Source organism: Colobus angolensis, unplaced genomic scaffold (assembly GCF_000951035.1).
Source record: "Colobus angolensis palliatus isolate OR3802 unplaced genomic scaffold, Cang.pa_1.0 Scaffold61, whole genome shotgun sequence".
Classification (NCBI taxonomy): Eukaryota; Metazoa; Chordata; class Mammalia; order Primates; family Cercopithecidae; genus Colobus; species Colobus angolensis.
The window spans coordinates 1,341,975-1,365,902 of record NW_012119710.1 but is presented as its reverse complement, the minus strand read 5'-3'; the positions used below and the strand labels follow the sequence as shown (position 1 = coordinate 1,365,902).

Genomic DNA, 23,928 nt, shown 5'->3' with positions numbered 1-23,928 from the left:
TGCAAAACCTTAAGAGGGTTTGGGAGATCTGGTCAACTTTCCGAAACATCTGAATCTTTTTACTGCCCTCCGTTCTTTCCCTCGGCTAGCTGTGGGGAGGGAGGAAAAAGAGAGAGGGAGAGAGAGAGAGGAAGAGAGAAGGGGGGAGGGAGGGGAAGAGAGAGAGGAGGGAGAGAGAGGAGAGAGAGAGAGAAAGAAGAGGGGAGAGAGAGAGGCAGGCGTGAAGGGGAGGAGGGAGAGCGAGCAGGCCGGGCGCGGAGTGCACAGCCACAGCCTCCTCGCCTCCCCAAACTCCCAGCCAAGGCGCGCGGTGGCGTCCTCGCGCCCTCGCTCGCGCCCCCGCCCGCCGCCCGCGCAAGCCAGGCATGAATGCTGAGACTTGCGTCTCTTACTGCGAGTCGCCGGCTGCTGCCATGGACGCCTACTACAGCCCGGTGTCGCAGAGTCGGGAGGGCTCGTCGCCTTTTAGGGCATTTCCCGGAGGCGACAAGTTCGGCACAACTTTCCTGTCGGCCGCCGCCAAAGCACAGGGATTCGGGGACGCCAAGAACCGGGCCCGTTACAGCGCTGGGCAGCAGGACCTAGCGACACCCCTGGAGAGTGGCGCCGGGGCGCGGGGCTCCTTTAACAAGTTCCAGCCCCAGCCGTCGACCCCGCAGCCCCAGCCGCCGCCGCAGCCCCAGCAGCAGCAACCGCAGCCCCAACCGCCCGCGCAACCACATCTTTACTTGCAGCGAGGCGCCTGCAAGACGCCCCCGGACGGCAGCCTCAAACTCCAGGAAGGCAGCAGTGGCCACAACGCGGCCTTGCAGATTCCCTGTTACGGTGAGTGCACGTGCGGGTCACCTGGGGCTGGGGACCACGGTGTGCTTGGCTTCCGCATCCCTTGAAACTGGTGGCTTGCGGGAGGTATGAGTTGGCGGGCTGGGGGCGGGCTGGGGGCAGCCGCGGGTGACTCCGGTCAGTAAACGGGATCGATCGCTGCGAGGAAGCCAAGGGATCTGTTCTGTCTCCTTCATGTCCGCCGGCCTAGGCACGGAACGTTTCGGCTGTTAAACTCGACCTGGAGTTTGTTTTTCCCGGTCCCTTCAGCATTCCCCCAAACCGCTCGCTTTGCGCTGCCTGCTGGGCGGGATTTGAAGCGGATGCTTCTTACCGGCCCAGGGTGTGCGGCGGCAAGGAGTCTCCGCGCGGCGCAAAGGGGTCTCCGCGCAGCGCTCTGGCTCGCGGCCGCTGGGCTGCGGGGCCGCGGGGCTGCGGGACTGAGGGGCTGCGGGACTGCAGAGGCCTCGCTCCTCGCGGGCTGGGAGGCTCCTCGGGCGGCTCCGCCGCAGGTGAGAGCGCCGCAGGTGTGGAGCCCGGCAGGAAGCCCGGAGCGTGGTGGGCCGAAAGCTCATGGGAAATCCAGGCGCACTGGCGCGACACAGTGCGGTGTCAGAGACCGTGGGGTCCCAGGAGAAACTGGGGTCTGGCAAGACCCGAGTCCTGGGACCCTGAGCACTACTGGCGGTGGGGATGCGGGCAGGCCCGTTCCCCGGGAGTTTCTCCCTCGGCGATTCTTGGAGGCGGCAGGCCTCAGAACAATGGTTTAGGACGGAGTAGCAGGGGAGACAGGAAGTCCCGAGTCCCGGGTGGGCCAGGGCTGTGGCAAAAGAGAAGGGTCTGGGTCCTGATTTGAGCCTATGGGGAACCCGAGGGAGCTGGCCTAAATGACCTCCAAGCCCCCTTGAACGCAGCCACAGGAGGCAGGCCTGGGCCCCCAGAGCACAGCCATCATTGCCGGGGAGAGAGACACTCAAGGACGGTCTCTAGCTAGAGCGGGTCTCCAGCCAGAGCAGCTCGGTAGCCCAGGCCTTCTCTTCTTCCACAGAATCGGGGTTCCTGAACCCCAATGCGCAAGGGGGAGCAACGACGCAGAAAGAGAAAAACCTTCTCTGAGTCGGGAGCCCTGAGCACATACTCTCCTGGAGGCCTTGGCCTTCAGGCCCGGCCCTGGTGAGATGAGTTGGGGGCAGGGAATTTGCCCTGATCCAGGCTGATGAAGAGGCATTAGGCCTGGGGACAGAGGCTGGGACACGGCAGAGGCCTTGGTGGCTGGAATAACCTTGAGAAAACAGCCCATGGCGGATGTTTTCTCATATTCAGGTTCCTTCTTTCACAGGCGCAGAACTAGTTCATAGATGGCTGCTGACAAACATTCAGTCATACGCTTGTCTGCAGATGCACTCACACACACATACACACGCATCTTCTTTAGGAGCCGATGTGGTCATACCCCAAGAACACATGCCCATGTGGCCTTGAATGAGCCACATACTCCCAAACCCAAAGGACAGAACTGAGAGAAGATTTAGAAAGCTTCAGTGGCCCTTCCCCACTTCCTCCACCTTCCTCTTCACCTCCAGTTGGAATGAGACCAGGCATTCAGATCACAGACCCCCAAAGCTCCACACGCAGACACCCACAGCTCCACACGCAGACACACACAGCTCCACACGCACACACAGCTCCACACACGTACGCACACAGCTTCACACACGTACACACACAGCTCCACACGCAAACACACACAGCTCCACACACAGACACACACAACTCCACACGCAGACACACACACACCTCTCATGCAAGTGCTCCTTCACCGTGCTAGGCTGGCAGAGAATCTCAGCCCTGTCCATACCAGCCGGCCTTCCCAGCCCAGGGACGCAAGCCCCAGCTCATCCTTGTCATTCAGGACTATTAGGTGAGGGCAGGTCGCAGACTAGGGGACCCATGGAGGTTCATCCTGCATAGCCAGGGGGCTCATGTTTTCTCTCCACTGCATTGAAATGCCATATTTTAACGAAAATTACCAGTGAGACCTCTGAAGAGGCTGAGATATCAGGCAAGAAGAGAGCCTAAGGAGCTCCCCACCTCTTGGTTAAATGCCTTCGAGTCCAGAGGGAAAGCAGAGAGGGCTGGCCTCCCCTGAACCTTCTCTCTGTGCCCTGCTGGATCCCCACAGCCAGCCTGGCCTTTCCTTTACTTGCACTAGCCTTTGGAGCTGAGGGAAAGAGCCAGCCACTTGACCCAGTACTGCCCCTAACCTGTGGCAGTGTGACCTGACAGCAAACACCTTCCCAAACCCTGGTTTCCTCATCTGCATCCTGGGGTGATAACAGAAAGGCCTTGCTGGGTCATAAATGTGCCTCTGCAGAGACAGCAAGAGGCAAGAGCTCCCCCCTTCTATCCCCCCAACCCCCACCCACATTTCCATCCCTGTCTATCTCCGGGCTGTTGGGAACTTAAGAGCACCCAATTCTGAGGATAGGGCAAGCCCCTGCCACTGCTCTGGTCGTGAACTGCAGGCTGGGTCCAAAGGCAGCCTCTAACCACCCGCAGGACCCCACTCCATGCTGCCTAAGATGGAGGCTCTGCTCGGGGCAAAGCCACAAACAATAAACAGCAAGTCACTGTTCTTTTCCTTCTCTCAGCAGCTGAGTCTCCCCAACCAGGAGATGTCTGGTCCTTCTAGGAAAGGGATTAGGCATGTTAGGTCTCAGATGAAGAAACTGAGGCTCCAAAAGGTGAGGCTCTGCCCTTTACAGAGGTAGCCAGGAGGAGGGCCTCTGGAGTGGGATCCCTACCCTGCCAGCAAGCAGGGAAACTGAGGCATGCACTCACAACAATTCTCTCCCACAGTTGTGAGAGTGTATATGCTCAAAAGGGGAGAGATGGAGTTCAGGGAAAAATCCTTAGACTTTCCCAGGAGCATGGGGAAAGTCGGAGGCAGGGGCAACCTTGGTGCCAGTACCTGGGCTGGCTGATTCCGGTCTTCAGGCAGGCAGCTGAGACCTGGCAACCATTCCCAGCCCTGGGGGTGGGGACAAAAGCTGGTCGTTCACGTGTGTAACTACACCTAACAAAATGATAAAGCTCGGAGGCCTCCCTCTGGACCTCAGCTTCGGGGCCCACTCCTGGCAGAGTCAAACTACCCCTCGTCAAAGAAGGTGCCCCGGGCAGCTGCGCCAGGGCCAAGCCGAGGGAATGCGGGGCCGGGAAGCCGCCTCTAGTCTCTGCTGGCCAAGTCTGGTCTGGGTTGCGAAAAGAGTTGGTGAGAGAAACCCTTCTGGGCTGCAGGCGTCCCTGCCCCAACTTGGGCCTTCCTTTCCCCAAATATGCTAAAAGAACGATGATTAAGGCGGCTCCACCGTGTCCTTTGGGTGCGGAGACCGCGGTTTTACGAAAGAGCCCCCACTGAGCCCTCTTCTGCTGCAACCCAAGACCTCACCAGTCTACCCCCAGACTCTGGGTCCGCTCTTTGGCCTCCTGAATTCCTTGCCCGAGCCCAGGGTGGGCCGCCTGGGCCCCAGGAGACATGTCAGGTTGGAGACCCGACGTTTCTCAGCGACGCAAGAGCCTCCTTGTACTCAGGGCAGGGACTCCAGCGCCTTGCCCCCAAATTCCGGATCCGACCCCCGGAGCCGCAGCCGGCGCGTGCCGGTCCTAGTCTACCAGTCCCGAGACGCGGGGCCGCTGCGGGAAGCTGCCCCGTTTCCCCCTTCCCTTTCGCTTTCGATTCGGTGCAGACAGGTTTCTGTTGAAAGCAGATTGCTGCCTCTCCATCCACCCACCCTCAAAAGCAGCGCTCTCAGCGCCAAGGTCTGGGGAGGCGCGGGCCAGGCTGAAGCCCCTGGGGTGCCGCCTAGGGGTCCAGTCCCGATTTTTCGAATTAGACGCAGTGGTTAAATACCAGCGGGTATTTATTTCCCCTGCACAGACACAATCCATGCAGCACGAAATGTGTAAATTCTGCGAGGGTCGTATTTGAATTTAGTTAGAAAACTGGGTTGTGTTTTGTATACGAGAGACGACCCAAAGAAGGCAGAAACGAAAACCCGACAGAAGCAGCAACAGCCAGTGGGTGACTGGGGTGATCGCGGGAAAACTCGAGCCTGGGACTGAAGCCTGCTCGAGAAGGGGCGACTGTTGTTTAATTTTGGAGGGAGGGATGGCGAAGGAAGAAGATGCTTTTAATTTGTTACTTTGTTAATTTCCATAACCGGCAGCCTGCTTCACCAGTCTGGTCCAAACACATAGGTTCTTAAATAGAAAAACAGAGGGCCTGGATTAAAACTCAATATTTTAAGTCAATCGACTTGCACAATCCTGCACAATCTTTTCTTTATTATACTTTACGTACAGTGAAGTGCTTAGCTCTGAGGAGGAAAGTTGGAAGAATTGTTATGTATGTGTACACTGTTAGGACGACCATCTGGATAAAGAAACAGACCATTTAAGTGTTTCATTAAACGTTGTAAAACGTTAAAGCAAAAACATTTTTTTGTAAGTTGTTTTAAGAAAATTTCAGAAGATACTTCGGAGCACCGGGGACCCCATTTTGTTCCTGACAGCAGTGTTTCTTGAATAGGGTGACACTTTCGCCCAGACATTTGCAGTCCCGATTCTAATGCGAAGTTCCAAGCGGCTGCCCCAGGAACCTCGCCCGGAAAACTGGGCTAAGCCGGAGTCACCAAGCCCTGAGCCGCACGCACTGCGATGCCGGCCCGCAGTAGGAAAACAGATTAAAACGCCCTACAGAAAATCTCGGTGAAGTCCCTGAGGCCCCCCGAGGACTCTGGTTTCTAAGATCAGCTGGGCGCACTTTCTCCGACACGTCCGTTCTTCTCGGTATCAGCCCCTTCCTACCCGCAGCCGCGCGCAGCTTTGTTTTGGTGGCAAACTGAAATAAGAAATGGAAATATATTGGCCTTTGCTGCTGCCAGGGATGAAAGGTGGTTGACGTCTGGTGCGTCTGTCCGGGCTTCGGGCTTCTCTGAAGACCCCTAGACTGGGGTGCCCGAGGTCAGGAGAGGAGGGGGATAGTTGCCCGGAGTTCCTGAGGCTCCGAGGCCTTGGGATGGCTCATGGGGGGTGCGCTGCCTCGGTGCGCCTCTCGCGGCGAAGGTAGGCGAGGTGGGTGATACGGGGGTGTATGCTGGAGAGAAGAGAGAACGCTTGACCAGAGAGAACTTCCTGCCCCCGGAGCCTCAGTGTCCTTAGCCCCCCAAACCCCTGCTCAGGAAGCCGAAGGACCTAGGCCCAGGCAACGGTTTGGGGTGGGGCGGTAAGAGCAGTGTCCTGCACCCGGACGTCCCCTGCCAGGCGCCACCTGGCCATGTGCGCCCGCAGCGCAGGGTTCTCCAGCCGTCGGCACACGTCCTCACCGAGGTGACAGTCATCGGACTGGGAAACCAACACTGCGAGGACCTGGCTATGTGATGATGCAGTCCGGGGGATTTCGAGTGGCAGCCGACCGTCCTGCGGTGCCACTAGACAAGTGAGAAGCAGCCCTTCCAAACAGGGCCCTTTGCTGGAAGGAGGAGGCACCTCTCTCCAGCCTGTGAGCCCTCCCAGCTGCAGCCGGGGTCTTCTCTAACATCAGTTACCCGCGGCCTCCAGGGAGCTGCCTCCAGAGGTGCAGCCCGGCACACCTCTCCTCTGCAGATATACAAACCGGCGACACCCCCATCTCCTTCAAGATGCTCCTTTTTCACCCAGTACAGGGGTGCGGAATAAACCTGAGGCAACAACTTGCGTGCTGCCTGGAAGCAGGTCCTTCAGAAAGGATGACAAAAATTTAATGATGCGGCAGAAGCTTCCACTGTGTCCAGGAAGGGACAGCGGCCTCCCACCAGCTGCGCCGGCCCTGCCCCGGCCCCCACCCGCAGCACATTTTGTCACCTTAGCAACGGCCGGCAGGCTTCTCCACCTGACCCCAACCCGCACCAGCCAGCGCGGAGGAGAGGGAGGAATGGAAGGACGTTGTGGCTCAGCAGTGAGGAAGAGCCACGCAGGGGCAAGGCTCCCAGGAGCCAAGGCTGGGGTGTGTAGGGTGGCATGCTGGGCTGCAGGCCGGTTCAGATTTGGACTCCAGAGGCAGTTGAAAGGGTCACCCTGGCGCTTGGCGGCTCCCAGGGTGCCCTTTTGGCGAGGATGGGGTCACTGGGAGATACCGGCGGGGTAAGAGGCGCCATCAGCTGCCAAGTACCTGTCTTTCCCGGTGAAGGCGCGGCTTGTACTGAGGACCGCTTAGTCATAGCTGCAGGGCACTGGCGCGCGTGCACATTGGGGGCAGAGAGGGAGCCAGTGCTGGCTTCGCCGGATTCTTAAAGCAGATTCTTTAAGAGTGGATTTTTATTCTGAACTGGAGATCCCCGAGCATGGACGTTGGCCCTACGCACCTCCTAGAGGGACAGGACCTGGTGACCCAGGTCAGAGCAGAACAACTGGCTCTCCGGGGCTCTGAAGGGCACAACCCAGGCTGGAAAGCTGTGGGAGGTTTGGACCACGACACTGATGTCTAGTGTGGCACACATGGGGACCAGGGCCCACAGTCCGGGTGTAGATCGCCTCAGCCTCCACCTTTGCATTCTCTACTCCTGCATGGCCTTCGAGAAGTCTGTTCTGCTCCGGGGTCTGAATTTCAGTTGTATGAAATGCAGGAGTGTTGACAATTTCCAAAGACCGTCTCGGAGTTTCTGTGCTGGTAGCAGTCTGGGCCCACCTTTACCCCCTTTGTCTTCCCTCCTCACCCCCACACGCATTTTTGTCCAGGAGAAATTGGGGTAAGGTAGGTGGAAGAGGCTTCCCTGGAGGCTGACACAGGTCCTGAGTGGGGAGCCATCCCAGGACACAAAGGCAGCTGGAGGTCCTGCAGGGCCGCGGTGGAATGCAGGTTCTGGGCTCAGGACTGGGATGTAAATAGGGAGAGGGTAAGCGGCTGTCGTTGTGTCCACACATGACCAGGCTCAAGCTAAGGCCCTGGGCGCATGGTCCCTGTGTCCACTCATCTTCCCTATCCCAGTATTTATGGAGCACCTTCCCTGGACAGACCTTCTCCCAGAAGATAGAACATGCCAAGCCCCTGCCTCCTGTGTTACAGCTTATGTCCTTCCAAGTGCGTTGTACAGTTGGGCTTAACAAATGTTCGCTGGCTGGAAGAATGAATGAAGAACTGGTGTCTCCTGCAGTGTTACGCCTGCATGGTTAAGTGCACCCAGGAGCACCTTTGGCTGTGTGAGGGCCGGCTTAGGTGTTTGTGTGAGCGTGTGCACGGCGTGAATGTGAGCCGCGTGTGCCGCGCCCATTCTCTCTGGGTCCACATCCTGCTGTCTGAGTGTTTCCGGGCGAGGCCGAGGGTTTGTGTGTAGTCCAGTGAAAGGCATGCCTGTCCTCCGGTACTTGTGTCTATGTACCCCAGTGTGTGAGCCTCAGGTGTGCAAGGGTGAGTACCCATGTGCACGGCTCTGGAGCTTCTCTGAGTCTGTGGGTGGCGCAGCCTCTGCCTCCAGAGGTGCCCCTAGGGAGACAGTGACTAAGCGCCCTTGCATCATGGCCTGTGGCCTTCCTGTCCCTGGTCATGGCTCCCAGGAGCAGCTGACTCAGTGAGTGGCAGGCAGAATCTCCCTGTGGCAAGTCCCCGGGTGGGGTCCAACCACCCCCAGCGACATCCTAAGGCCCTCGAACGTGGCCCATCCAGCCCACCCACACTGCGGCAAGGCCTTCTGACAAGCCACTAACTCTGGAATGTACCCTCTGTCCCATGTGGCTCACTACGGAAGAGATGCGACCTTGGCACTGTCTTTATGCACACTGCTGACCCCATTTAGCACATGAGCAAACTGAGGCCCAAGGGGAAATGGACCCCCACAGCCAGGTTAGTAGGAGGGCGGGAACTCACTGAGTTCTCCTCCTTCCACTACGATGGGTGGAAAGGCAGAAAGTGTTGGGGAATCAGCTCCACTCACCTCCTCTCTTGTTGGATGTGGCTCCTGCAGTAAGTCCAGTAAGTTGCACTCTCTGTGCATCAAATAGGGCAGATGCTTGCAGTTCTGCCTCAGTCAGAAGTAAAGCAAACCCCACCGTGAGCTCTTGGGCATTAGAGGACAGCAGGAGAGCACCCATGGAATCCCTGGTGGGCCTGCAGGGACCTGACTCTAATGCAGCCACACCAGGCTGGGACTCCTGCTCTCTGGCCAGCTCCCCAAGCTGAGTTTTCTTTTCCTAAGTTCGTGAAAACCACAAGCCAGGGTCAGCTGAGGCCAGATGACCAACTCCTCCCACTGTGCAGGACCATCCACCAGGCCCTGAGGGCCTTTGGTTATATCCAGGAACCTGGTACCTCCCCTGACTCTGCAGCACACACACAATGGGTCATGGTGACATGGTGGGGGGCCCACCCAAGGTTGGAAGAGATGGTAGTCATCGCCTGGCCCACATGTCTTATTTCACAGACAAGAGGACTGAGAGGCCTGATTCCATTTACGCATGGCTCACCAAACTTTGCCCGTCACTATGCCAGGCCTTGTAGGGGATCCAGGGAAGCTCTGGATGCAGCCCCTGCCTTCAGGTCCAGAGGAAGAGACAGACAAGTGACCTTGAAATTCCAGTTCAGTGGGATGGGTGCTGAGATGGGGAAAGCCCTGACTCAGGCTCTGAGGAGAAGGTCAGGCTGGCTTGCCATGGGGTGTGCAGGCGCCACCAGGGTTTGGGAGCTTACTGGAAGCCACTTAAGGGGAGGGTTCAGGAAAGTTGAGGGAAGCTGGGATTTGTCCAGGCCAATGAGTCTTCTCTAGCGGCTGGAAATCCTGAGGCTTCTTCTCTCTTGACTTTCTGCTTTTCTGTCTCCATGCTTTCTCTGTAGATCAATAGGTCTTGGTTTTCTACGGAAACAGCTGTGTATAACAGCCCCCTTACCTCTCTAGTGCCACTCCATTTCTCCATGTGTTGAATGGCACTTTGGCCCTGTCCCACCTGTGAGGGGAGTGTGAGGAGGATGTGATGATGGAGAGAGGTAATGCGCCTGCTCTGTACATCCTGCACCACCAGGTTTTCTTCCCCACCCCTCACACTATACCCTTTGAGGGTGCTGGGATATTGCACATGATAGTGGTGGGGTTCTGATCAGGTTTCAGAGTAGGGATGTAGAGTTTGGGGTCCTCCTGGATGTGTCAGCCTTCCTGATGTCTCTACGTGGCCACAAGGATTCATTCACACCTGGTTCACATCCCAGCGTGGAGCTGGGACAACCCCAGCTCCATGGCCCCTGACTTCAAGGAGGGAGCTCACTTTCAAATGGGGAAGACAAACATGCACGTAGCTCTACTGCACGGCTCCCCTATTGTGGCCTCAACCTCCCCATCTCTGAACCTTCTTCATGGGACTTGGTGGTTTCAGAGGCCTTGGGGTTCTGTGATATTCACCAAGAGAGACGGATGGGCCCTCCAGAATCCTCCAGATGCCTCAGGACCCCACACTCTTCCCCATTCATTGCGCCAGGAAAGGGGGAAAGCTGGTGCAGTCTGCCAAAGGTAAGAGTCTGGGATATCAGGCCTGGCTCCTGGTCTGAGTTTTCCCATCTGCAGGGCAGAGACAATAATGGGTTTTGAGGCAAAGAAGACTTAGAGTTGGCTGCTGCCGCAGAAGCACGTAACAGCCCAGAACGACTGAGCGTCCCTTCCTGTGTGCCAGGCAGTACGCCAGTGCTGCTTATGTATTATTTCACTTAACTGCCATCACAATCTTATGAGATTGGTAGTATTACCATCCCCATTTCATGGATGAAAACTGAGGTTCATGGAAAATAAGTAACTCATCCACAGTGAGACAGCCAGGAAGGAAGCGTCAAGTCTTGCTGGCCAAGGGCTCCAAGAAACCTGAAAGGCATCCTGTTCTAGAATGAACTTGATTAGACATGAGATCACCCTAATTTTGTCCCAGATGATGTGGAGATGAAAGACAGGGTCTTACAAACATGGCCCCCAGGGCAGGGCACGGTGGCTTAAGCCTGTAATCCCAGCACTTTGGGAGGCCAAGACAGGTGGATCACGAGGTCAGGAGATCAAGACCATCCTGGCTAACACAGTGAAACCCCGTCTGTGCTAAAAATACAAAATATCAGCTGGGCGTGGTGGCGGGCGCCTGTAGTCCCAGCTACTCGGGAGGCTGAGGCAGGAGAATGGCGTGAACCCAGAAGGTGGAGCTCGCAGTGAGCTGAGATCGCACCACTGCACTCCAGCCTGGGCGACAGAGCAAGAGTCCACCTCAAAATAAATAAATAAATAAAAATAAAAAATAAAAAATAAACCCTTAACCCCCAAAGCATTCTTCTCAGCTTCACATCCAGGGATGCAGAAGACAAATGGTGTCAAGAGTAAGTTTCAGCACCTGCCAGGTTGAAGTTCTACACGGACTCTGTGACCTTGGGCACAGCTTTCTCACCTGTACTAGGTGAAAACAGGGTCCCAGGCATGGCATAGGGCCTCATAGCTGGTATGAGGAATGACTGCATGAGTTTCCAGAGGTTTCAGGAACATGACAGAACCTCTGATTTAGGTAGGGTGGAGCTGAGAAGCCATCTGTGGGAACAGTGGGGAAATAACACCTGCCCTCTAGGAAACATGAGACTGCAGGAGACTTTGTCTGTCTTGTTTCAAACTTTCCCAGAACCTGGAGCTAGTCTATATAGTAGATGCTCAATAAATGTCTGTTGCTCAGTGAATGAATGAGTGGATCTTATGGGAGGGGAACATGCTAGGAACTCTGTAAATCTTTCCACTCTCTCTTCGTTCATCCTTCCTTTGAATTGAGGCCTGGGGTGAGAGCCTGCTTTGTCGTTCTCTTGCATTCTGGTAGAAAATGATTGATTTTTTTTTTTTGCAGGGTTTCCTGTGGGGTATAGGAGCAGGGAGGCTCTGGGTAGCTCTAATTAGCACAAGCCTTGGTCCTCTCCGACTCTAGCAGTCGGAGGAGCACCCCTTTTCCTCACTGCTCCTCTTTTGGGTCTCACCCCACAGGCCACAGGCCTGCAGTCTGACTGCCACATCCCCCGGGGTTGGCTCTAGTCAAGTGGTTTTCTCCCTTCGTCCCCAAATCTTCTCAGGTCTCCCCCATTCCCTACAGTGAGTTCTGTGTCCTTCCCCCTGGCACCTCCATTCCTGCCGCCTGCCCAGCGGGCTGCTTGAGAGCTGCTGAAGCTCCTCCCTTAGTCCCTCATTCACTCATCCTCCATCCTGGGATTCTGAGACTCACCTGCAAGGGATGCAGCCCTCTGTTCTGGCCAGGATGCCATCTGACCTCACCTGGGTTCCCAGCAGGGCATCCAGCTCCAAGGCCTGGGCTCTTCCCAGCACACCCGTGATTCCTTCCACCTGCCCCAACCCAGCATTTGCAATCTGAGGGCACTTGAACATCCATGATCCCCTGAGTCTCACCAAAGGCCTATGTGGAGGAATCGAATCTCCATTTTACAGATGGAAGTCAAAGCTCAAAGAGGTGGAACAGCTCAGAAGAAACGCACGGAGGAGTGTGCTCCTGGAAAAAGCTCCTCCTCGCATCTAACAGATCCTTCAGCCTGGCATTTCTGTGTCAGGCAGGGACCAGAGTGTTTGGCAGTGAAGGAACTGGCTCCTACCCTCAGAGAGCCCATAGCCTGGTTAGAATGTGCTACATGCCATGGGAATCCCAAGGGAAGGTGAATGGACTGGGGCTTCCTGAGCATGGACATTTGAAGTGGACCTTGAAGGTTGAATAGGGACTCACCAGCTGAAGGAGCTGAAAGAGGCCCTCTAGACTCAGGAAACAGCATGAACTAAGCCTTTGGGTAAGGGAAGAACATGAAGCGAGTGTGTGGAGCGCAGGGGCATGATGGATGCCAGTGAGGTGGGCTGAGGAATGGCAGGGGCACGGCCGAAGACAATCTTTTATTTTATTTTATATTTTATTTTTTGAGACAGAGTCTCACTCGGTCACCCAGGCTGGAGTGCCATGGCACAATATCGGCTCACTGCAACCTCTGCTTCCCAGGCTTAAGCGATTCTCCTGCCTCAGCCTCCCAAGTAGCTGCGATTACAGGCACCCACCACCACGCCCGGCTACTTTTTGTGTTTTTGGTAGAGATGGGGTTTTGCCATGTTGGCCAGGCTGGTCTTGAACTCCTGACCTCAGGTGATTCACCCGCCTCAGCCTCCCACAGTGCTGGGATTACAGGTGTGAGCCACCGCGCCCGGCCGTAGGTACCTCTTATAAGTGGAATCATACAGTATTTCTCCTTTGGTGTCTGGCCATTTGTGTATCTTCTTTGAAGTGTATTCAAGTACTTTGCCCATTGTTGAATGGGGTTGTTTGTTTCCTTGTTCTTGAGTCATAGGAATTCTGGATATTAATACCTTTTCAGATATATGATTTGCAAATATTTCTTCTCGTTCTACTCCAGGGAGTCCTTTCACTCCCTGGATACTGTCCTTTGATGCACAAAAGTTTTACATTTTGATGAAGAAGCACAATTTTTCAACTTCTTCTTTTGTTGTTTGTGCTTTTGGTGTCACATCCAAGAAATCATCAATAACTCCAGTGTCATGAAGATTTTCCCCTATGTCTTCTAAGAGCTTTGTAGTTGAGCTCTTAGGTTTAGGTCTTTGATGCACTTTCATTTTGAATATGACATAACATAAGGCTCCAACTTCATTCTTCCTCGTGGGGATATCCACTTTTCCCAGCACCATTTGTAGAAAAGATGGCCCTTTTCTCACCAACTGGTCTCGGGACCTTTGTTGAAAATCAGTAGAGCATATATTTGAGAGTTTACGTCTGGTCTCTATTCTGTTGCATTTGTCTGTCTGTCTGGCCCCTGAATGACCTTCTGATGTGAAGTCCAGGATCGCAGAATGTACAAGGACCCTCGTAGGCCATCCGTTCATCTCCTTGCCTGCTGGCCAGTGACTGACAGGTCACGGAAATTGAGCTCAGGGACAAATTTGTTTTCCAGGACCTAGAGCTGGTGAGAAGGGGTGGAGGGCAGAGCCACAGGCGAGGACTCTGGAGCCACAGTTTTGGCCCTGGCTAGGCCCCTGGCTATTTGGGGGCCCCTCTGCCCCTTCAGTTGACCATCCCATGAGGACGTGTGGCCTTTGGGGAAATTCTCATGTGCTCTGAGGGTCTATACACCCACCTCCTGAGATGCTCAGATCTGGGACCACTTCCTTTATTAAGATGATTCCAGAATGCTTCCAGTGGAGCTGGGAGGAGCTCCAAGAGGGAAGCAGCCAGTGGCTCCACGCTGCTGGCCCTATGCATATTTTGAAGATTTTCTCTTTGACTCCCAAGAGAGGCACTTGCAACTCCCTGTCCCCCACCCCAGGCCATCCAGTGAGCGGCACAACCAGGGGCTGGGGCTCCAGGGATGGGACAGCAGGCTCCAAGGGGAGCACAGCTGCAGAGAAGCAGCTGTCCCCTGCTCCCCCTCCTGGGGACTTCCCCGGCCTAGGTGGCTAAACAGAGGCCTGCTTGAGCCTGGTCTTCCAGCCATGTGCCCTAAGGCATAATTTCTAGAGTTCTTGGAAAATCATAGAAACTATGTTCATTCCACGATTGGGCTACACAGGCTGCCTGATGCTTTAGATGCCTTTGGTTTGGAGAAGCCAGTGGAGCTCAGGACCTGGAAACAGATTTTAGCCCACACAGTTGAGTGACCTCAGGCAAATTAGTTGCCCTCTTTGCCTCAGTTTCCTTACCTGTCAAATGGGGATAAGAATCATGTCTACCTGTTAGTGATAGGGTGAGGCTTAAATAAGGTAAAACAGGTAAGAATTGAGCCGGGTGTGGTTGCTCACGCCTGTAATCCCAGCATTTTGGGAGGCTGAGGTAGGTGGATCTCCTGAATTCAGGAGTTTGAGACCAGCCTGGCCAACATAGTGAAACTCTGTCTCTACTAAAAATACAAAAAATTAGCTGGGCATGGTGGTGGGCGCCTGTAATCTCAGCTACTAGGGAGACTGAGGCAGGAGAATCACTTGAACCCAGGAGGCAGAGGTTGCAGTGAGCCGAGATCACGCCATTGCACTCTAGCCTGGGTAACAAGAGTAAAACTCTGTCTCTAAATAAATAAATATATAAATAAATAGGTAAGGATCTTAGAACAGTTCCTGGAGTATAGTAAGTGCCCAGTCAATGTTAGCTGTTATGATTGGTAAGATTTTGCTGCAACCTTGACTCTGTCAGACTGGCCAGAAACCTTGATAGGCAATTAAAGTTGACTGGGATGCATAGAGTTGGACAATGAACAAATTATTACTGAATCCATGATTATTGTGTGGTTGACATTGTCTTTTAAAACATGGATGAGTGATGGGAGGTGTGGGGGCTGCTATCTCTACCTAATGCAGTGGCAGGAGGCTTCAAGGAGGGACAAAGGCCACCCAGGCCCCTCCGGCCCCTCCTCCCCATGGGCTGCTGCACCTCGTACCCATGCATCATGAGCTGGGGAATAACTCTGTCCCTGCTGAATGTGTTTTCTGTGTTTATTTGACCCAGAACTTCAGCCTGTCCCCAGGGCAGTGGTTGTGTTGTGTTCCTCTCTGATCAGCACAGGGCTGGGCACAGAGAATCGGGCTCAGGGAATGTTAGGCAGGCTCTGCACCCTCCCTGGGCCCCAGCTTGCCCACCTGCAATTAAGAAAGCACCCGGTGGGCATTGCCCTGGGCCAGACCTGGGCTGAGACTTTTCACGGAAACCCACTGGGGGATACTAGTATCCTCAATTTGCAGGTGAGGAAGGTGAGGTGTCCCGCTGTGAATTGAACCCAGATTTCCTGAAGCCAACGAGCCTTTTCCTCTTCACTCCCCTGCCTGGACGCCCTCATGCCTATGTGCCCATCAGACTCAACCAGCATATGAGAGCTCTGTGAACTGTGGAGGGGGCGCACTGGGAGGGGTTTTCAGCACACCACATGCTGTACGTGTACCACACCATCTTCGCTCATCTACTGAAATGATGACCACGTCCCCTGACCCCCCAGACCCCACTCCCTCCTTCCTCCAGAGCCATCCTGAGAACAAGGCCAGCCCAGCCCAGGACCCCCACGTGATGTGTGGGAGCAGCTCCTGTGGGTGAAGAAGGAGGAGACAAACCCTTCTAAACAGAATGAGTAATAGCCTGTCACTTGCCCAGCGTCGGCAAGGCCAGGGACAAGAGGCCAGTTTGGAAACATCGCTCGTACCATGTGGCAGGTGGACAGTGAGGGCCAGGCCTCCTCAGGGAACACGTGTGCCCAACCCCTGCTGTACTAACGCGTCTCCCAGGATTTAGCCCCATGAGAGAAGATTCCACAGAGCCCAGTTTTGTGCTACACAAAGTATATTCTCAGGAGATCCATCCTGTTGCAGGGGATCCATCCTCCCGAGAAGTAGTAACAGGTGGAAAAGAGATGTATTTGTCTCACGTTCGCTGTGGATTAAGGTTTTCTTGGTAGAAGGGACACACCATGTATTTTATTTTATTTTTTTTCTTTTTTTAAGTTGGGGTTTTGCCATGTTGGCCAGGCTGGTCTCGAACTCCTGACCTCAGGTGATCTGCCCACCTCAGCCTCCCATAGTGCTGGGATTACAAGTGTGAGCCACTGCACCCGGCCACACCATGGATTTTAAAGCAGAGACTTACTTGAATTTTTTATTTTGTTCAGATGAGCAGAAGTCAATGAAAAAACCATTTCCTTCCTTCCTTCCTTCCTTCCTTCCTTCCTTCCTTCCTTCCTTCCTTCCTTCCTTCCCTCCCTCCCTCAGACAGGGTGTCACTATCACTCAGGATGGAATGCAATGGCTAAATCATGGCCCACTGCAGCCACAATCTCCTGGACTCAAGCAGTTCTCCTGCCTCAGCCTCCTGAGTAACTGGGACTACAGGCTTGTGCCACCGCACCCAGCTAATTTTTACTTTTTTTTGTAGAGATGGGGGTCTTACTTTGTTGCCCAGGCAGGTCTCAAACTCCTGAGCTCAAGCAGTCTGCCCATCTTGGCTTCCTAAAATGCTGGGATTACAGGCATGAGCTACCATGCAGGGCCAAAAGAACCATTTTTAACTAACATGTTAATTGTGACTGCTGAAATATTATTTGTATTTTATCCTTACTATATGTGATAGGCAAAATCCTTGGAACCCATCTACTCCAAATCCCAGCCATTTATACAAAAACACCAACCAAAACTTAGATATAATTATCCTTTAGATATTTTGAATTATTGACTATCTTATAGTTGTAAATGCTTTTTTAAAAAGCAAATATTGAAAAATCTTTTCCATTCTTATCAGCTTTAAGGAAGTTGATGACTTTCTTAAAATACAAAGTAGGACTGGGCATGGTGGCTCACGCCTGTATTCCAGCACTTTGGGAGGCTGAGGTGGGAGAATTACTTGAATCCAGCAGTCTGAGACCAGCCTGGGCAACATAGTGACACCTCGTTTCTACAAAAAACAAAACAAAACAAAATTAAATTAGCTGGGTGTGGTGCTGTCCGCCCTTAGTACCAGCTACTCAGGAGGCTGAGGAGGGAGGATTGCTTGAGCCCAGGAGGTTGAGGCTGCAGTGAGCTGTGATTATACCACTGTACGCCAGCCTAGGCAACAGAAAAAAAAAAAAAAAAAGCAATCCTATAATTAATTGAGCCATTACTTTCCCCTTCTCATCCAAGGGGAGAAAAGCCTTGTTGCTTTTTCCGTTTGTAAGTGATTCTCTAGATTAAAATGAGTACATTTGGGCCGGGTGAGGTGGCTCACACCTGTAATCCCAGCACTTTGGGAGACTGAGGTGGGTGGATCTTGAGGTCAGGAGTTCAAGATCAGCCTGGCCAAGATGGTGAAACCCCATCTCTACTAAAAGTACAAAAATTAGCCAGGTGCAGTGGCGGGTGCCTGTAACCCCAGCTACTCGGGAGGCTGAGGCAGGAGAATGGCTTGAACCCCGGGGGGGGCAGAGGTTGCAGTAAACCAAGATGACATCAATGCACTCCAGCCTGGGTGACACAGCGAGACTCCATCTCAATAAATAAATACATAAATAAAAATAAAAGAATGAGCACATTTGAGAAAGAAAAGATTTGATGTTGGTGAAAGCAGCACATTCTTTCTGGGGTCATACGCTGCTTCTGCAGGCTAAGAAATTCAACTGCTTGGCCAGGCGCAGTGACTCATGCCTGTAATCCTAGCACTTTGGGAGGCCGAGGCAGGCAGATTTCCTGAGCTCGGGAGTTCGAGACCAGCCTGGGCAACAATGGTGAAACCCTGTCTCTACTAAAATACAAAAAATTAGCCGGGCATGGCTGCGTGTGCCTGTAGTCTCAGCTACTCGGGAGGCTGAGGCAGGAGAATCGCTTGAACCCAGAAGTACAGTGAGCCAAGATCATGCCACTGCACTTCAGCCTGGGCAGCAGAGCAAGACTCCATCTCCAAAAAAGAAAGAAAGAAAGAAAGAAATTCAGTTGTTTAAGATTAGTTCAATTCAGCACATGCTTCTTGGGTTCCAGACACCGACACCAGGCACAGCAAGGGATAACACTGCCTCGTAACACCCCTCCCCTGCCCTTGGCGAGGGCACAGTCTAAAGGCAGAGGCTGCCACGATTCCACTCTTTAAAAGTTTTTTAAGTCTATATAACCAAATAAATGTACATTTAACATTTGATTTTTACAGCAGTTGCCAGTATTTCACCCCATTTATAGTCTCTGTTATATGTATGTGAAATGGGCCCTTCATTGAAAGGGACCCAGGGAGCTACTTTTGACAGAGGTTTATGGTTCATAAATGTCATTCTGGGAGTTGCCACTCGGGAAACCTGAACTGGAGAGGATGCACCTGGGGAAGGAAGCGGGTGGGGATGACACAGTTGCAGGCTGAGTGATGTTGCCCTGGCTGTCAGCTGCCACGGCCAAATTCATCCCCAAATCATAACTGTATTAATGTATCGTGGCGGCATCCCATTGATAGAGTGGGTGCCATGTGTGGGGCAGGGGATATGCCATCTTGCACTCTACTTCAGTCAGACCTCAGCCATTCTGGGCTGTGAATGTTCTCAGCCTCATCTTACAGATGAGGAAACTGAGGCACACAAAGGTCAAGTCACTTTTCCAAGGATACCCTTCTGTGGCAGAACCACAGGGTGACTTGGGAGCCTCCTTAATAATCTCCTTTAGTCTCTGCCCCCATTTCTTTCATGGGGGAAACTGGCATTCCCTAGTTGTATGTGACACGTTAGCTAAACACAGCTTCAACAGACCTCTCCAACCACATCGCTGCCTCAAAACCCCTCCTCTACAGAGATCTGGATTCGCCCCAAGGCTGGGCTAGGTGCCCCTGCCCCGGTCACCACCCTGCACTGTAATCACAGCAAGCCATTTGAAGGGAGGGACTGTGTTTTACTGGGCTCTGTATATTCACCACCCGGAACTGTGCCCAGTGCATAGCTGATGCTCCAGGAATGCTCTTGAATGAATGAATGTAGCAAATAAGTGGCAGAACCAGGGGCCAAGCCCAGGCCTGTCCTACGCCAAAGACTTCTCATTCATTCCATTTCGCCTCGTGCAGGATCTGAGCCTCTCCGTCTCGCCTGCCTCCGGATGAAAGCGATATTACAGTGTCTTGGTGAAGGTGGTGGAGCTGCAGGATTCTTTCTGCTACAGAAGGGAAACAGAGGCTTGGGGGAATTAAGTGAGAGATGTCTCGGGACACGCCCGGGACCACATGGTTTAGGGTTGTTGAGAGGGACGATGGGCGGAGAGACTACAGGGCTGGACGTGGGAGGTGCAGGGTTCGAGTCCTGGCCCTTCCATTATCAGGCAGTATGACCTCGCTCTGGGCCTCTGCACCTTGACTGTGAAGGGAGGGTCTGGTCCAGTGGGGTCTCTGAGCCCTGGAGATGTATTGCTAGGATAGGGGAGAGCATGGGAGACTCTGCTTCTCTGGCAGTGGGTCCTGCAGGGGACAGGGTCTCATCCAGCCACCCACGCCATGAGATGGAGCTTGGGGATGGGACGAGGAGCTGGGAAACTTCTAGCCTCCTTGAGGAGAGAAGCTGACAGGGGCACTTAGAGCCCGGACTAAAGCCAGAACACCTGTCCCACTCCAGAAGGCATCAGAAAGTGATCTCCAAGTGTTAGATCACACGTGGGCTTCTCATGGAGACCCTGAAGCTTGGTTTACCCCAGTCCTTTGAGATAGAAATGACCCCAGTGGCTGAGCGGTGCCCCCTTAGGACAAGATGAAGCCTGCCTGACCCCTCCAGGAGTCCTCCATGTTAGAAACATGACTTGTCACCACCTTGAGAGGCAGTGGGCTTGGCATGGGACCATCTGGTCTGCCCCTCCTGGCTACATGATCTTGAGCAAGTCATTCATCTTCACTGGACTTCAGTTTTCTCATCTGTGAAATGGAGGTACCAACACTGACCTCATGGGATAGAGGGTCAGAGGAGATAGTGGGTGGGTCGCAACGCGAATACAAGGCATTACATTATTGCTGTCATGGTTGTCATCGGCCCTGGTTGGAGAGCTCCTGTCTAAGGCTTCTCCCTTGGTAATTTGGAATTTGCCCTATTTGGGGTGGGGGGATGGTATATTGGTATCTTGTTTTACCATAAAATGCAACATGCCTTGCTGAGCCCTCCTTGGCTGGCAATACCCAATTCAAGAGCCACTCCATCGCGGAAGCCTTCTCCGACCTTTTCAATGGAAACCGACCGCTCCTTTCTGTGGGCCCTGCCATGTCTGGGAAACAAGACTCTTGCCCTGCAGACCCTGGAACACTTGACTATGCTTGGCTCTCATCCATCTCTTCCCCTAGCCCATGATTCCTAAGGGAAGCTCTGACGAGGTGCCCAATGAATGAATCAGTGAAGCAAGACACAGGGTCGGGGAGAGAACAGGAAAGACAAATTCCAGACACGAGCTGGGGGGTGGAGGGGACCCAGGCCTTGGCAGAGGGGCCGTGGGGGCTGAGGGCTGGACAGAGGTCCTAAGGATGGTTCTTTCTTTCCACTATTTTTTTTTTTTTTTTATACAAGGAAACTCTACTCATTTGGACTGACTGTAGGACAGTTGAAATTACAGTAGACTCAAAAATTAAAGTACTTTTTAAACTTTTAAGTTCCAACAGTAGCTTGACCTCGGCCTCCTACAGCTCTCAGAAGAGCTGCTCAAAGGAGCCCGGTGTTCTCATTGGTCACAATGGCTTCCGTGGAAGTGAGGGCTTCCAGAGGGCTGGCGAGCAAGGTGTGCTCCCAGAGTTGGCATTTGTTCTGTGATTTTTATTGCAACATACAAGGCCCCTTGTAGAATTGTGAATGGTGTGGTGATGAGGGGAAGGCGGGGAGGTTGCTAGGTAAACTTGTCCAAGTCCTGTTCAAATGCTTACAAATGCCAGCTTCACAAGAGGAGTTCCTAGGGAAGGTGCCTTCTTTCCATTAGTCCACATACCTTTGCTTTTAAAAAACCTTTTATTTTGATATAATATTACGCTTAGAGAAAAGTTACAAATGGACTACAAAGAATTCCCAGATGCCTTTTATGCTGACTCCCCAAATGGTGATGTTTTGCCATATTTGCATTGTCATTTTCGGTCTGTCTGGGTCTCTCTCTGTGTCTCTCTCTGTGTATGTATGTATTGATGTACATGCATACCATATACAGCTGAATCATTTAACTGTAAGTTGCAGGCTGGGCACAGTGTGGCTCATGCCTGTAATCCCAGCACTTTGGGAGGCCAAAGCAGGTGGATCACCTGAGGTCAGGAGTTCGAGACCAGCCTGGCCAACATAGTAGAAACCCGACTCTACTAAAAATACAAAAATTAGCTGGGCGTGGTGGTGTGCACCTGTAATTCCAACTACTCAGGAGGCTGAAACAGGATAATCACTTGAACCCGGGAGGGGGAGGTTGCAGTTAGCCAAGATGGTGCCACTGCACTCCAGCCTGGGTGACAGAGCAAGACTTCATCTCCAAAAAAAAAAAAGAAAAGAAAGAAAGAAAAGAATAAGTTGCAGACATATGCCTCTTTGCCTCTAAGTACTTCAGTGTGTGTAGGCCCTGAAACAAGGCACTGGTCCGCATCTACGGTCCCAAATGGTCAATGAAGTTGATCTTCAGCAGGGCAGTTTGATCGGGGCAGCCCTGAAGGTGGTTATGAGGGGGCCAATCTCTCAAGGCAGCTGAGAGCAGCCATTCTCCTGTGACTTCTCCATCTTCCTGCCTTCCTCCTTGACCCTGTCTCCTGTCTGCCTGTCCCAGTCCCACCCACAGCATCCATCCCAGGAGGGCCCAGCGGGCATGCCCCAGGCCTAGAGTCCAAGTTTCAGCTCTGCCTCTTACCATTTTTCTTTTTCTTTTCTTTTCTTTTTTTTTTTTTTTTTTTTTTTTTTTTTTTTTTTTTTTTTTTGAGACAGGTCTCCCTCTGTCACCCAGGCTAGATGGAACTCTGGGCTCAAGTGACCCTCCCACCTCAGCCTCCCAACATTTTGGGATTACAGGGATGATCCACCACCCCTGGACCTTCTTAATAGTTATGGATTCTCAGCAAGGCATTTACTCCTCTGGCCTCAGTTTCTGGGGCTGCAAAATGGAAATCCGATGGTTGTAAAGAGGCTGGAACGCTACTGGTGGCATAATAGATGCCCTAGTACTTTGTAAAGTACAAAGCCCAGTTCCTGGTTTTGTTTTTTGGGTTTTGTGTGTGTGTGTGTGTGTGAGAGAGAGAGAGAGAGAGAGCCCAGCATTAATCCCTTTTCCTTCCTGGACTCTGGGAAGCCCACTCCATCTCTGGACTAAGAGAAAGACAGCCCCCCAACCCCCCACAACGCCTGCCATTGAGGGAAGAACTGAGAGAGCTTCTGTGTGAGGGCGGAGCGGTGGAGGAGGGGGCTGCAGACCCTGCCTTGGCAGATGCCTGCCTCAGGAAGAACCCACAGGGAAGCTGGTAACAAATCTGCCAGCCACATGGAGAGCCGCTGGGCCAAGCTACAGGGGTGTCCTGGGGAGCTTTTGCAAGGCAAAGCCTTTTGCAAGTTAGTCAGTTTCCCGAGCACCCACTGGGCGCCATCTTCCCTGGAGGGCCAAGGAATCCCCATAGGTCTCCAAAGGGAGGCCACTTAGGGAATGGAAAAGAGCCCAGGTCTCAGCCTATCTGTCACTCAGTCGCTGGTGACACCCGCGGGTCCCTCCTCTCGGCGCCTCACTTTGCCCATCTGTCCAATGAGGATGCTGGGGCCACCGTGTGGGAATTCGGAGGGGACTGGAATGGGCAGGAGTGTGAAAATACCCAGAACTAGGGAGAGAAGACCCCTGCAAGGAAGGCCAGTGACTGGCCCCATCCATCTCTTTGTCCCTTGTAGTGCTGGGACGGTGGCAGACTCATAGTAGGGCTGAATTACTTCTTGGGTGGCAAATCCTCCCAGCTGGGACCTGGGTCTTCAAACAAACTTCTAGAAACCTCATCAGGCAGTGGGGCCCCAGGATCACCACCTTCCGTCCAGTGACTTTATTGGAACTGCAGTGCCTCCTGGTGGCCAGAATGCGCAACTGCAGTCTTGATCTTGGCCTGCTGGGAGTTGGGCCCTGGAACCTGAATGCTTAGCCTTCTAGGTAAGCAGCCAGGGCCGGGGACTCCTCTTCAGTCTTGGCTTCCCGCAAGGCTGTGCCCCTCTATTTTCTCATACCCCTCCCTGGCAGGAATTCATGCAATGTTGTTGAACTGAGGAAACAGAAGCCAAGAAGTTTGTCCAGGGTCAGGGAGCTGCCAGGGTCACCTTTGGTCCTTCCTGCCCTGCGCTGTGGCTGGTTTCCTCGATCCCCCTCATCCTGCAAGGTCCCTTCTTCCAACTCCATGCAGCAGCCTCCCGACACAAGCAGTGTGTGTAGGGAACCAAGGCCCTCCTGCGTCTGGAGCCCAGCTGCGGGGCCTGGGGCCCTTTCCTGCAGACACACTGGCCACCCTGCAGAGCTGCCCCAGCCATACCAGAGGCAGAGGGAGCCCAGAGGAGCCTCCCCCAACGCAGGCACACACGGGCATTTGCATTAAGTCCAGCGGTGTGTCCTGAGCCCTTACTCACACCAGGCCCAGGCCCCAGCTCCA

General features: G+C 53.5%; 1 protein-coding gene across 1 annotated transcript in view; it reads left to right on the top strand.

The window, feature by feature from the left end:
• The first annotated feature begins 242 nt into the window (after positions 1–242).
• Positions 243–23,928, top strand: part of ALX4 (ALX homeobox 4) — a 49,176-nt gene continuing 25,490 nt past the window's right edge. Inside the window, exon 1 of the mRNA XM_011963273.1 lies at positions 243–825. Coding sequence (XP_011818663.1) covers positions 366–825 — 460 coding nt within the window. The 5' untranslated portion in view covers positions 243–365. The remainder of the gene's footprint in view (positions 826–23,928) is intronic.